The sequence below is a fragment of the Glandiceps talaboti genome, chromosome 4, assembly GCF_964340395.1.
Source record: "Glandiceps talaboti chromosome 4, keGlaTala1.1, whole genome shotgun sequence".
Classification (NCBI taxonomy): Eukaryota; Metazoa; Hemichordata; class Enteropneusta; family Spengelidae; genus Glandiceps; species Glandiceps talaboti.
Genome location: NC_135552.1, coordinates 12,993,282 through 13,008,354, shown reverse-complemented (window position 1 = coordinate 13,008,354; position 15,073 = coordinate 12,993,282). Strand labels below are relative to the sequence as shown.

The 15,073-nt window shown below is 36.3% G+C and overlaps 1 protein-coding gene across 1 annotated transcript in view; it reads left to right on the top strand.

Moving 5' to 3' along the window:
• Window positions 1–14,845, top strand: part of LOC144434006 (sorting nexin-13-like) — a 51,181-nt gene extending 36,336 nt beyond the window's left edge. Inside the window, exons 6-23 of the mRNA XM_078122443.1 lie at window positions 381–499; window positions 1,067–1,177; window positions 2,820–2,992; window positions 3,305–3,446; window positions 4,211–4,317; window positions 6,903–6,999; window positions 7,402–7,610; window positions 8,268–8,372; window positions 9,089–9,262; window positions 9,417–9,513; window positions 10,171–10,418; window positions 10,930–11,040; window positions 11,549–11,707; window positions 12,082–12,141; window positions 12,828–12,973; window positions 13,150–13,218; window positions 13,674–13,786; window positions 14,311–14,845. Of these exons, the coding sequence (XP_077978569.1) occupies window positions 381–499; window positions 1,067–1,177; window positions 2,820–2,992; window positions 3,305–3,446; window positions 4,211–4,317; window positions 6,903–6,999; window positions 7,402–7,610; window positions 8,268–8,372; window positions 9,089–9,262; window positions 9,417–9,513; window positions 10,171–10,418; window positions 10,930–11,040; window positions 11,549–11,707; window positions 12,082–12,141; window positions 12,828–12,973; window positions 13,150–13,218; window positions 13,674–13,786; window positions 14,311–14,765 (2,695 nt within the window). The 3' untranslated portion in view covers window positions 14,766–14,845. The remainder of the gene's footprint in view (window positions 1–380; window positions 500–1,066; window positions 1,178–2,819; window positions 2,993–3,304; window positions 3,447–4,210; window positions 4,318–6,902; window positions 7,000–7,401; window positions 7,611–8,267; window positions 8,373–9,088; window positions 9,263–9,416; window positions 9,514–10,170; window positions 10,419–10,929; window positions 11,041–11,548; window positions 11,708–12,081; window positions 12,142–12,827; window positions 12,974–13,149; window positions 13,219–13,673; window positions 13,787–14,310) is intronic.
• The last annotated feature ends 228 nt before the right edge of the window (window positions 14,846–15,073 follow it).

The window sequence follows — 15,073 nt, the reverse complement described above, 5'->3', positions numbered from 1 at the left end:
GCCAATTTGACACACCATTGACGCACACAGTTTCTAGTGACGCACCAAAATTTGGTGTTCTCCTATCTCTTACTATGTGTTGGACTCACAAGAAATCCCCATTTTTCTCATTTTTGACTCACAACAGCAAAATTTAGCTACCATTAGAGAGCACACTGCTGTCTTGGACTTGCTGTACAAGCCTTATTGTGTAAACTCAACCATCTCTATGATGCAATACTGATTAGCTTCTCAGGAGAAGACTTACCAAGTTCTATCGATAGGTGTATGATATACATGCCATTTGATTTTGACTGAAAATAAGGTCTCAGTTACAGACTGTTTCACTCTTTAGATGATATTTCTCTAATTCAAGTATTATGTTTATGACTTGATTTCAGATCCAAAGAAGTTCACTGGGTGCCATATTTCACAAGGAGACTTGTTGATGATTTTGCATCCCATGTCAGACTTTTCAGAAATGCTCAAGAAAAACTCGGTAAAATCCGCCCAGCTGAAGGTAAGACTGATGAAAGATGATGAAAAAAGACTTGAATAGACATTTTTAGGTGATTTAGAGTCAGATATAGTGTATGTATATGACAGAGATTCGGTAATCAATCAATCAATCAATCAATCAATCAATCAATCAATCAATCAATCAATTGATCAATCAAAAAAACAAAATAATAATCAATATATCAATCAAATCAATACTCAATAATCGATCTCTCAATAATCAAATTCTCAATCATATAAGCAATTAATTAATTGTCAATTACTCACTCACTCACACTCACTAACTTACCCACTCCTTCACTCACTCACTCTCACTCATTCACTCATTTGCTCACTAACTCGCTCACTCACAATAAATCAATCAGTCAATCAGAATTGATATACAGCATGCTGTAAGAAGTCATTATTGTGTTACATTGCAAAGTATACAATATATAATATACATAATATATACATTTTCATAACTTGGTGTAACTGTGTCATCAAGGTCTGTTTTAACAGCTAAGTTGTCCTAACTAAGTTCTTTAAAACCCAAACTGTAGCAATAACTTTCCTCTCAATCCCACAGATTCCGAAGAAGCTGCACCAAACTTGGAATCCCTTTTCTTTGATATGGAGGTTGAAATGGAAGGAGACAAATGCCGAGATTTAGTATGTCTTCAATCTGACAGCGAGGCTGGTAAGTTTCCTACACAGGAAACAACAAACAGATCACAAAATAAAAGTCAGCTGTTTGTGAAAAGTTTACATAACGGTATTGAAATCAACCACACATTGTATAGATTTAGCGCTTCACTGCCTATACTAGGTACCCATTTTTTTCTGCCATTTCAAAAGAAGTGTCATGTTGAGTGCTCAGTCAGAGGACATAGAATACTCATGAGTCTGAAAACAACCTTTGAATTTCTAAAAATAGCTGATCTTGTTAAAGATAAGGTGAAATGAAATTAGAAAACATTGGATTGTGTAGGTGTGTGATTTTATCATTTAAATTGATGTCAGTCATTGAGATATCAACAAGCCGACCACCGTACCAGAACTTCAACATATATTCATTAGAGGAGCAATATCTGTTATGGAAGTAGTGATGTGACATTTACAGAAAGTGAAGTTTTCCGTTTCATTAGATCTGTAATAGCACTGATAAGAGGGTTTTGAGCTACACTGTTGTAAAATGTCATGTAAGTTTAGTAAGTTAAGAAGAATGCTACAAAGGCAATATACATTAAGGTTAATACTGTAAAATGTCCCTTTTAATCGTACAGTACAATTGTCTTTGATAATGTTTCGTTGTGCCATGTTATGATTATTTTACCCACAATGCAAAGTGATCAAATTGCATATTAGCTTCTCATTACTGTGAAAGTTATTTATAAATTCTACATGTATGTCTGAAAATTTTAGCCTACCTTTTTGGTACAGCCTGATTGATTGAGATAGCTTATAATGACAACCGCTTGTATACAGTTTGATTTGATAATATTGGCCTAAAGGTATCACTGCAAAAACTTAAAAATGGAGGGCCAATGATTACAGACAATTTGCAAGGTTTTGATAAGGAAGTGCGCCCTCTAGTGATGTCAGCAATGTGTACATTTAGTGTGTCTTCTACTGTTGTATACAATATCAATACAATGGTATACTTCATTGAAGGCGATGTTTTATTCAGTTATATTGTTCTTGGATATATAGAAATGTAGTGCACAAGGTGGTGATGAATATTCTGCATTTAATTAGCATAAATGAATGTTAAGTAGCCTCACATTGTGTACTAGAGGATGCAGGATAATTAGTAAATAGCTAACCAGGCTAGTAGACCAAGTATGTTTTTCACACACAAATTATATTATACCATATTCCGATTATCAGAGAGGTAATAGATATTGTGGTTTTTGCCATAAGGTGTGCTGTTCACAAACCATTTTTGAGCCAGAAGTGAGGGCCAGGGTAGTTGAGTATTGAGGCGTAGATGCAGCAGACATGAAGTTACCACTCATTCTTGTGGTACCATTTTATTAGCGACTACCTGTAATCAAATCATACCTAACCACTATTGTATGTAATGTTCTCTTAAAGAACACACAGAGACTTTTACACACATCCTGTTCATGGCTTTAGTGCTTTGTTGTATAGTCAGCTGCCATGACCAAATTTTAGTCCTCACTTTGCCAAATCTGGGGTGCCGTCTTGGAACCGGTATATGCGAAAATGGCCAAAGATCAGTAACCGAAACATGGCGTATTGGTATGTAACTAGGTATATCTACAACATACAGAAATGCAAAGGAGATAATGTAAAAGTACTTTCTATATTCTTCTCAGAATACCTAAGAGATGTGACAGAGATGTTGCTGTTCCTGTTACTACCGCCGCAAGACTTTCATAACAAGCCATTTCGTTATTTACTCCGAGAGGTCATAGTTCATGGCATGCTGCAGCCAATGGTTGATTTGATAACAGACCCAGACTACATCAATCAGACCCTGATTTGGTTGGTAAGTAAGTGGATGTAGTATAGGCGTGTCAATACATCATGTCTTTTATACTGAAAACGGTTCATTCTAATTGTGATTGTTAGAAGGATCCTGTGAAAATATATTAAAACTCATTGTCGAGGTATAAATCTATCAAATTCAAAATTTGTGAGCTTTGATTTGAGCTACTTGAATTTTACTTGCCTTTTTCCATATTAATCCAATATGATATGTATATGGTTACCATGGCAACACCATATAATGTGTCTGTGTTGCCCGTATGCAATTGTTTCTATGTGAACCACATTCATTGTTTCTGTTCTAACTTTGCAGTGCAAAGACCATGCAGCTGTTATCAGTGAAGCCTTCCTCACTGTCATCAAACTGTCCGATAACATTGGAGAACTAGAGGCTATCATAGAGAAGTTGGATCATGAAATCAGTGTACAGAGATCCAGGGATTCAAGTGCAAATGGTAAGTGATGTATTGAAATCGGTGTACAGAGATCCAGGGATTCAAGTGCAAATGGTAAGTGATGTACTGAAATCTGTTGACACAGAACCAAGGATTTAAGTGCACATGATAAGTGGTATATTACATGCTATTTAAAAATGATGTGACAAAGTACCATGTCACACATGAACATTATTATGAGTACGTCATATTTGATTTGATTGATTTCACAGAACATTGCACACCTCCATAATTATACTGAAAACTATCAAATGCCATCAGGCTGAATAGCGCCCTCAATCCTTCAACTATCATAACTTTTGTTTGTTAACGACATTTTAGCCTATTTTGGATAGATGGTCAACTGTAACTGTATATTTTTGAGATTGGCAACAAATCAATATGAATCTGGAAATGCTTGTCTCCTCATCTACACCACAACAGATGGCCTCAAGTTACAAATGCAGTATTTGTACTAAACAAAGATCATGCTTAACCTTGGATGGGGGGGGGGGGGGGGGGGGGGGGGTTGTTGTCCCTACGCCTCTCATTATATTTGATCAGAAGGAAACACTTCACTGGCAGTGACAGCAGTCAGTTAGCCTAGAGACTAGTCATTAGGTGTAATCAAAAACTAAGTGATTGAACATTTTCATTTCCTGGTTTGTTGTCTGTAAAAGTTTGACATCAGAACAAAGAAATATTGAACTGAACTGACATGTGTTATTTTATGTGTTGATAAAATATATTGTTTAATGAATATATAAATTACTGTATATTTTCAGACATTGATATCAAGATGCAGCTAAACAGTTTACAGCATGTTAGACGAGTGTGTTTAGAAACTCTACAAAGACTTCTTGATGGAGAACTAGACACGGCGACAGAAGCAGTAAGTCACTGTTAACTCAGCATTTCATATGAATCAATACGCCGTATTCCGGTTATCGAAAAAGCCCCGAAAAGATAAAAGATATGATTGTTTGGCCACTAGGGGCGCTGTTTTAGAACCGGAAGTGAGGGCCAGAATTGTAGAGCATTGTTGCAAAGCATAGAGTCTATAGGCATCGTAACCACTGACTAAAGATTGTCTGTCATTCCCCGTAACTTTACGCTATAATATTGCATTATCGCCTATCAAATAACGAAATAGCAAATTAACCTCTCGTTCTCCTAATATTTCGCGTAAGTTTGGCTCTGCAATTCGAACGTGAGGAAAACCCAAAAGTAGCAACATTTTGAAGCGGGTAGTACACTGACATCTCACTCACGTTTTCAGTGTGACCTCGTCCATTTGTGTTACCGTTGGAGAAATTGTAGTGATTGCTTCCAGTCAAACATCGGAACGGAAAAAGGTACAAAAACAGAGGAAAGAACCTTCAAAATCACAATATACGCTACAGTTATTGCAGCTTGCACGGTATAAAACCAATCTGATTAAAATCCGATGTAGATGTCGGCTAATCGTTCATTGCTATTTTACTTTCGTTATTGTGCCTGAATTGACCTGCGTGGTACATGTTTGATCGCCTCCTCTACCGATCAGGACAAAAACGTAAACATGTACCACGAAGGTCAATTCAGGCAAAATAACGAAGGTAAAATAGCAATGAACGATTAGCCGACATCTACATCGGATTTTAATCAGATCGGTATAAGACATGGTATGATGAGTGAACCACGTAAACGTTACATGGAAGGCCGATTCATTGAAGGGGTGGGCGGTGTGGTACATCAATCACAATAACAATATTTATGATTCGTTGCCGACTTCAATGGTTTTTTTTATACACTGATGGTCCTGAATGAAGAATAGCAAGCTAACCAAAGTGTGATAGTAAAGTTGAGTATATCAATACACATATGTTTATGCCAACTTATAACCAGTACATGAAATGGTTTTTTCCGGACAAAGTTTTATGATTTCACCCGTGGTGCTACACCACTGTTCTAATAAACAAGAAAGGCCTAAGTATGCGGCGACATCAGTTACAATATAAACATGTGGCTTGGTAATTGTCGACCGAACTCTCAATATTGCAAGCTGGAAGCTGTTCAATCTGATTAAAATCCGATGTAGATGTCGGCTAATCGTTCATTGCTATTTTACCTTCGTTATTTTGCCTGATATTATTTTTCTTGGTACATGTTTACATTTTTTAGCCTGATCGTAGAGGAGGCGATCAGGCAGGCTAAAAAATGTAAACATGTACCAAGAAGGTCAATTCAGGCAAAATAACGAAGGTAAAATAGCAATGAACGATCAGCCAACATCTACATCGGATTTTAATCAGATTGGAAGCTGTTGTCAGATTTGTAATTTTCTAATCGTTCTTTTGTCCAGCAACAGACACCAGTAAGGTAAAGAAATATGTTTATCATGTCTACATCAGGTATATTTCGAAGGTCCTCCGTCCAACTTTCAATGTTTCCGCTGTCGATTAGTTCTATCTTTTGATGCTTGACATCCACTCAGTATTCGTCTCCTCTTCCGTTCTCTCAGAAAATTATCATTTTCTAGTGTTTCAAGACCAAGGTTGACAGCATTTCTGGCGATATCTAGTAGATTTAGAAGTAGTAATTTTCCACTCTTTTATGAATGCACGGAGTTCTTTTACGCCCATTTTGTTGACAGCTTCATACATCGCCATACTATTAGATGCCATGACGAAAATTCTGGCCCTCACTTTGTCAGATATGGTGCGCCCTCTCGCGATACTTTCCTGCGAAACAACCGGAAGTTCGATAACCGGAATACGCCGTATTCCTGGAGTATCCAGCTTTTATATTACATAGTGGAGAGGCTATCCATGACTTTGAATCTCTAGATCTCTCTTCACCCTGTCTAACTCAATGAGAAATCATGAACAAAAAGTTATTCATGCCAATGAGTAAATGTCCAACTGTTTAGAATAATGTAAACAGTACATGAGTAGTGTCCCAATATGACAAATGTACCACATTTGGACATTATGTAGCTGCCCCCAATAAACACTAACTTATTATTGGGTAGAATTCTGTGATCGATTAACAAAGACATGATGTTAATGACTGTATGGATGGCTTCATTTGAATGTTAAAATTTCATCTCGGGACCTCGTTGAGCTAGACATGAGATGAGATTTGAAGCCACGGATAGCATCTAGACTATATCATACCATGTGTATGCAAAGTTATACCATTCAAACCTAAAAATACAGGATTGATCGTCTTGTGTTTGCCATCATTTGTTTCATTCATATTTTTTCTTCAAATTTCATGAATGTTGCATTTATTGACACAACAATATACTGTAAATATATTTTCTGTGATGCAGAAATATTTCAATTGAAAGACAAATTTTCACACTTAACTCCACAATATCTTGACGGATAAAATATTTTGACAAAAGTGTACCCCATCACCATTGTAAATTATTGTATGGATTCAACCCATGTAAATAAATCTGCTATTATTTTGTTGTTTTTGTTGTTGTAGGAGCCTGAAATGATGACACCAATCTCAAATCAAAGTTTGTATTCCCTCCCTTTAGACGTTGTACTAGTCAATAATGTAGCACTGTCTTATTTCATAGGTAAGTACTTAAACTGTCTTACAAAGAAAGTGAATTTACAGCAGAAAAAACATTTCATTTCACATCCACACTAGTACACCACTAATAGTATGTAGCAACAGGTATCTTTTGAAGGGCAGTATGTAGCAACAGTGTATTTGAAGGGCAGTATGTAGCAACAGGTGTATTTGAAGGGCAGTATGTAGCAACAGGTGTATTTGAAGGGCAGTATGTAGCAACAGGTGTATTTGAAGGGGCAAGTCTACACCTATCCTATCCCTAACCTGATGTTTGATACTAGACTATAGCAAACTTGATTGGCTATTTCATGTAGGAGGTAGTTGTTCACATTTTAGAACCCCTTAGTTTACCGTATATTTGGTAGTAAAGTTTATTGACATAACGTTGGTTCATATTTGGTAGATTTTATGGGTCAAGTTGGAGGCCAAGGCTACTTGTTCTTCTGGCTGACTATAGAGAGCTACAAAGTGACGGCAGAACAACAACTGTCAGCATATCATTTACAGAAATCACAAAACCTACCAGGAGCATCTGACATGTATGGGGCACCTGACCCTGAAATGTTACGGGCTGCAGCTCACAACATTTTTGAACAGTACTTATCTGACGACGTAAGTAAGAGGGATTGGAAATTTTACTAGTAATCCACTACGCTTTAATGAAAGTACAGCCATAGAAAGCACTGCCAGCACCCAAGCCAATAGCCAGGGGGTGCCACACTTTTCATTCACATGTCATGGGGTTCTCTTGTAGTGTTCATAGACGCACCACCATACATATGAATGTCTATGAGTGTAACAGAAACATACAGGTTGACAGGTATGTCGGTGGTTACTGGTAAGTGGGTTGTTGATGTGTGAGCTGTTATCTTGTACATCTCTTCTATCTATAGGCTGGCCACCTAATACTGGATGGACTTGATTATAAATTTCCCAGATTTGTATATAAGAAAGGGTGATACTCAGTTTAACCCAACTGAACAATGGCATGCAGGTTTCCACCTCTTCAGTACCCAGTTTGACCCATCTGAACAATGCAGGTTTCCACCTCTGCTTCAACACTAAGGCACTTGTGGCAACCATTCAACAATTTTCATGAATAAATGTCATCATTAACATATATCACATATATCAACCAGTTTTTCTAAAACTTCTACATTAATTCATACACTGCCACTCTGCCAGCATCCATGAAGGTTTGCAGTGTTCATACTTTACTACACAATACTGGATATTAAGATCTTGTTTGTATGTTTCCTTGTATTACAGGCATCACACAGTGTTAGTATCGATGATCATGTAGTTAGAAGAACTTACCAGAAGATCAGACAAGAAGACCCATCAGAAGGATTATTTGATGAAGTACAAAGAAAGGTAGACATGATCCTTACATGCTATATAATGAATGTAAGACAGTATATGAATATCTTACAGGCATTTATGTTAATCCCTGAGTATGTTCATTGGGTTGGTAAGACATATTTTCCTCTCTACTTTAATGTAAAATTTTTGTGCAGTGTGCTGAGGCCTTAGCATTTGAAATAAAGGAGCAGATATGGCTGTATTTGCATAATTGCAAAGACATGTCTCAGTCTGGTAGTATGACCAGTGCTTTCATTACCTATGGGTACAATGTTGCCTGTTTAGATCACCAGACTTTTGGTTGTGCTATCAGAATTGATCTGTGATTTATGCAGTATGGACTACCTGCAGGTAAGTAAGGATCCCAAAATCGACAAAGTAAGTGTAAAAGTGCTCAACCCATCAAAACACCATATGAAGCACTACAGTGATGTGGATAATGTCAACTGCTTGTTAACGGCTGTCAACTGAAATCACGACAGTAAAATATAGTTACCTTGGAACAGTAAGTTACAAATGAATGCATCATTTCAATTGTCTACTACAGAACTTGATCATGCAATGATAGAATTATTCAGCATTAATGTCTTTCTCCCGATACAATCGTTTCTCACTTACTATTCCAGAGTAAACTATATTTTACTGTCATATTTTTTCTTGGAACCATGAACAATATATTCTCGATTGAAAGTAATATTTTGGTGTTTATGATTTTGTTTAATCGGTAGGTTTATGATATTTTACAAGGAGAAGAGTATTTTCCTGCATTTAAACAGAGTCCATTATATGTGAAATGTCTAGCTGAGTTAGATTTATTGAAAGAAGATTCAAGTCCCAAGATAGATGAAAGACAAATGTCACTTCACTCAGCTGACTCTTCTCCTGCCACTAGTTTACAAGGGGTAAGTTACAGCTGACTCTTCTCCTGCCACTAGTTTACAAGGGGTAAGATACTGTATCAATATACATGCAATCTTATTATAATGGCAAACCTTTACATCCTTTTATGACCTCTAATTTAATCATTAATCATTGTGGATTTTTTTTTTCTGTTAGTCAACTGAAGATCTGTTGTCGTCCTCATTAGAAGAAGGTGCTGCACCAGAAATAGTTAAAACCTCCCATTCATTATCAGCACAAATAACAAACACAGGTAAGAATTATGAGATTACTACTGATTACTATTGATAATTATTAATGCTGGTCCAGGAGATTTTCCTCAGACAAAATCTGTTTCCGGCAGGCTTTCTTTTGACCAAAATTTTACAAACTCATGATCTGATTTTGGCTAGTATATCTAGCTTATAAAGTATAGAGGATGGGGAGAGGGTACTTGTGTAAAACTTTTTATCAATTCACCAATGCTTTTGCCAGGTATCCACCATGGCTTTGTCAGTATTTTCTGAAGTCATGATGCATGCATTGACTTCAGACAATGAAATTAAATTTATGGAATGAACGTAGAGTTCATCATCTTACAATGTGATTTCAGTTAGCGAAGTTACATCATAGGATGCGAGAATTTACCCAAAAGTCCCCTCAGTGGTTAATATCTACATGTAGTTTCATTTGCTCATCTTACATTACAGATTATTTCAGTGTAAGAAATTAAAGATCATATTGTATTGAAAAGAATTGTTTTCACCACCACTGCACCTTGAGTTTGGAGTGTTTCCGTCAGTTGTACCATTTCACGAATATGATTTTAGTGTAAGCCTATGTGCCTCAGAGGGGACGAGTAACATACATCAATTCCATCAATTGTCTAATAGATTACAATTGTTTCTTCATCTATTTCTATTATATTCAGCCATTGTGAAAGAGAGTGGTAAGTCGTATGCTGTGTACAGTATCCATGTAGAACGAACCAATACCGATGGTACTGAGGAAGTGTGGGACGTCTATCGTCGCTATAGTGACTTCCATGATTTACATATGGTTCTAAAAGAGAAGTTTGATTCTCTGTTTGGACTTAGTCTACCTGGCAAGAAAGCTTTTAATAATATGAGTAAAGTGTTTCTCGAGAGGAGAACAAAACAACTGAATACCTACTTACAGGTAAAGTAACCAGACAATATAGATTCTCCATACTATACCAGCCAAAATAAATACTTACAAGTACTCTTTCTATCCATGCACTGTACATGACTGGAACAATTTGATGAACAACATTGTGCATCTATTGGTCAGGAATATTTAAAGAAGAAGTGTCAAAAAAAATCCAGACTGTTAGTGCTGACCACACATACATACATACATACATACATACATACATACATACATACATACATACATACATACATACATACATACATACATACATACACAAACCATAACAAAGCTGTGATACTTATTACTGTTACATAATTAATGTTAGACACACACACACACACACATACACATGCACGCAGACGCACGCACACATTATTATTTCTTTGTCAAAGTCCACTCAAAAAAAAATTGATGACTTGTTTGATTTTCAAATTTATTGTAATATTCTGTGATGTTGCATTATGTGTGTTTACCACAGACCTTGCTAAGATATAATGATGTGTTGTTTTTACCACAGACCTTGCTATGTAATGATGTTTTAAGTAACAATCCAGGCATGCTGGGAGTACTTGTACACTTTCTGGAACCAGGTGTATATAACAAAGGCAAAGGACAGTTTGCTAGAAAAGTAAGCTTTCCATTTTTTTTTTAGTAACTTATATTATGGTGTGTGTGGAACTACTGAATGTTAAAGTGATAGCATGAAATCATTCAATCTTTCTGGGCCTCTGTTAATAACTTTCTGTAGTGGAAAGTTGGGCTTCATCAGATGTCTGATTTGTATTGAATATTAAAAGTACCATAATTTGCATACTATCAGTGCTAGTTTTATGAGTTCGTTTGAACAGCACTCCTAGTGGCCAAAGTACAAAATCTTTTGTCTTTCTAATGATTGGCATACTGTCGGTAATAAGTCAAACTTGGTCATTTTCTCTGAAAAGCACTCCTTGTGGCTGAAGTGTAAAATCTTTTGTCTTTTCAATAACCAAAATTGGGCATACTGTTGGTACTACTATTGTTTTTATTTTTTCTTCTGAATAGCACTCCTGATGGCCAAACTATAAAATCTTTTGTCTTTCCAATAACCATAATAGCGCAGACAATAAGATCAACCATGTCTTTGTCTGTTTGACTAGATGGATACCCTGGTGAATCCATTGAAGAACTCTGTACGCAATGTAGCACACACAGTGAAATCAGTACCAGGTAACATTGTGGACGGTATGTCTCTGATGTCGGATGGATTCAACAAAATGTCAGACAAAATGACTGATAATTTTACCAAGATGTTCAAGGTAGGAGGAAATACAGGTTTCTTTTGGATCATGTCACAGTGTTTATCAAATAACAAAAACACTGACAAGTAGTAATAACAGTGTCTGGTGTACATGTAGATGAAGTGATGTTTGCTGTGTGCATAGTAACTATATGCTAGTAACCCTGCACATTACATTTCCCATTACCCAGCTTGTATTTGTAAATATATTTGTAGCATGAAGTGGGCTTATATTATCAAATTTAGAACTTGTCCAAAATCTGACACAGAGGGCGATATAACTTCCCACCATTTCAACAATGGGTGTGTTCATTAAAAGTGTGTGAACATGATGCAGGGAACTGATTTTGAAGTCTCTAGACTCTCAAATATTTGATTATTTGACTTCTACAGGGTAGTCCTAGGGAGCAGTTCCTGGAGACAGAGAAAGTGTCAGCAAATATTGGAGCTGATGTAAGTATGAAATATTAGCACATTGTATAAAACACACATAGTACAGAGGTGCCAAGTCATATTGGAATATAGTCTGTGATATACCATGGTGGGATGCTTTCACACACAGGTATACCCTTCTTGTGATACAATATATCTAAATGTCTAATTGAAACAATACTGAATGCTTAAACATGGTACACATGACTGACACTCTCTCCAGCATCCCATGTGATACTAATTGTGCATCATATGATAGTGTATAGATATCTCTATTGAAGTGATTGTATCAATGTAGTCTACCCTTGAACACCCCTGACCATACTGTTTCCTGTCCTCATTCTTTTGCTTGGGTTTATAATATAACAAAACATGTTATTGTACATAATACATTGGCACAGTGTTCATCAGTCATAAAAAGCACTAATTTAAATAGTAGACATTGGTTACCTTATTGTTATATTCAAGTGAGTTATGAGTCATATTTTGCCCACGATTTGGTTTGAATTGGTAAGATGGGGGGGGGGGGGGGTGTTTGTTTGGTACCAATCACTGAATTGCATTGTTAAAGCATTTACCATTTCTTAGTCACATTTTGGTGTATATAATAATACCATATATATATAATTATATGCTTTTCACAAGGTAGCTGTTTTAACTGTTAACTGTTATAAGAAATGTACAATTAACACGTTTCATTTCTGTAGGATGAAGATAACATTCCACTGAGAATCATGCTGTTACTACTGGATGAAGTGTTTGATTTAAAAAATCGTGATCAATGGCTAAGGAGACGAGTCATAGCCCTACTACGCCAACTTATCAAGGCAGCTTTTGGCAATATGATTAATGCGTAAGTCAGTCAGTCATCAGATAAATGGTTATTTAGAAGACAGCATGATTTATATTCATCTATAACCATAGTCAGGGACTCTGTCTTTGGTCTTGTTATCTCTCTTTGATCTTGTATGTTCCTGATTCTAATACTTATGTAGACAGGTTAATATCTAATTTATTTTGTATTCACAGAAAAATTGTTGATTATGTAGCGTACACTACATCAGCAGAACAAGTGGCTGAATATGTCAAATTATTCAGGTATGTACAAAGATTGAATTTAATGTGGGGTACATTTTCTGAAGAAAAAAAATTAATTTTGTGATGGACATATATTATTGATTGCCCCAAACCCCTAAAGTTTGTATTAATCAAAATTAATTAATAAAATAATTTAATGGCAGGTACCTATGACACTTGTATTAGTCAATAATTCTTGGTATCTGAAATAGAATATTACTGCCTATAGGTACATCATAAAAATAATGAACATTTGATTTCTTGGTCGACACCATATAACTTCCACTCCATGTGATACACATGCATGACAAGGCTCCTTATGACACTTGCATAATGTACTGACAAGGCCCTCTATGGCACTTGTATTTAATGACAAGGTCTCCTAAGAGTATGGCACTTGTCATTTGTATATCCTCTGACTATAAATGGAACGGAGTAATATATGAGTAATCAGCCACTGATTTGCATATTTTCAGGGATGCATTTTGGCCAGGTGGTGTAGAGGCAGAATCGTCTCCAGAGAGAGACCACATGACTAAGATGAGAACTAGAGTGACAGCCAAGACCAAACTTATAGCCAGTATGCCAGGTAATAAATAACATTGGTTTTCTGTTGTCAGAAAAAAATGTTACCCTCTCAAGGAATTTGTTCAATCCTTAAAAATCATATTGCAATTTCACTTTAAATTTATGTTCTTTTCTTGCGGATATTTTGAGTAAAATTATCTTGAATTGTTCTGTTTCAATAAATGTATTACAGTCGTACATACACCTCTGCCAATTTTCTGTTTTGTTTACTTTTTATAGACAATATGAGTAACATTACTGAGTTGACCAGACATTCTTTCATAAAACATGGTGTAATTTGTAAGAAAGAAATAATTTGACCAGATTGTCTCTGTATTACTATTTTTTGAAAATGGTAAACTATGAATGAAATCACTCTTCGTAAGGTTAGTAATGGTTGTAAATGTGTACTAGCACTCCCAGCAGCAAGTAATCTAGAAATGTTCCTCCAACCTTTTTCCCCCATCCGCCAGCACCCCACTGAACGTCAAGACAGTCACACCAACCACCATTAACACATGAAATTGTCAAACTTTCTTTCTATAGATGAGTTGAAGAATTTTATCGGAGCAGAGACCACCAGAAAAGGAGTTCTACGAGTATTTGAGATGTTGCAACATCAGACACTAAACAAAAGACTTATGTATGTGTGCTTTGAAGGGATGCTAGAAACACTCTTCCCAGAGAATACCTTTCCAGAAATCTTTACCAAATTGCATTCTCGGTCAGAAAGGTTACGAAACAAGCCAGTCTCAGCAGCTACTAGGCGGGCAAGATTTCAGAAGGCAGATTCACACCAGCGAGGATCAATAGAAAGAAGCAATTCTCATCGGAAGAATTTACAAAGAACTGATTCTAAGAATACGACTAGACTTAAGAGAAGTGAATCAACAAACAACCAAGTGGAGAGGAGAAACTCAAACAACCAACTTGAGAGGGGAAACTCAAACAACAAACTTGATAGGTGGAACTCATTCCAGAATGAATCATTGACCAGATGAGAATGAGTCTTAAAATACACCTGGAAACCAGGTGCACATCACTACTATATGCACCAATGAGGTGAAAGTCAATTCAAAGAGCTAGATGTGAGGAGCACTAAAGTGCAATAGAAATGAGAGCGAGCACTCACTTACGAAAGTGAAAGACACAGTATGTTTTAGTGTGTGTGACGTATTTGTCATAAACAAAATGGTATTTTGTAACCCCCACAGTGGAGTTTTGGCATTTCAGAACACATCGATGGTAGAATACATCCTTCCTGTGAATCCAAAATGATTTGAGATGAACTTGAACCTGAGTAGAAAAC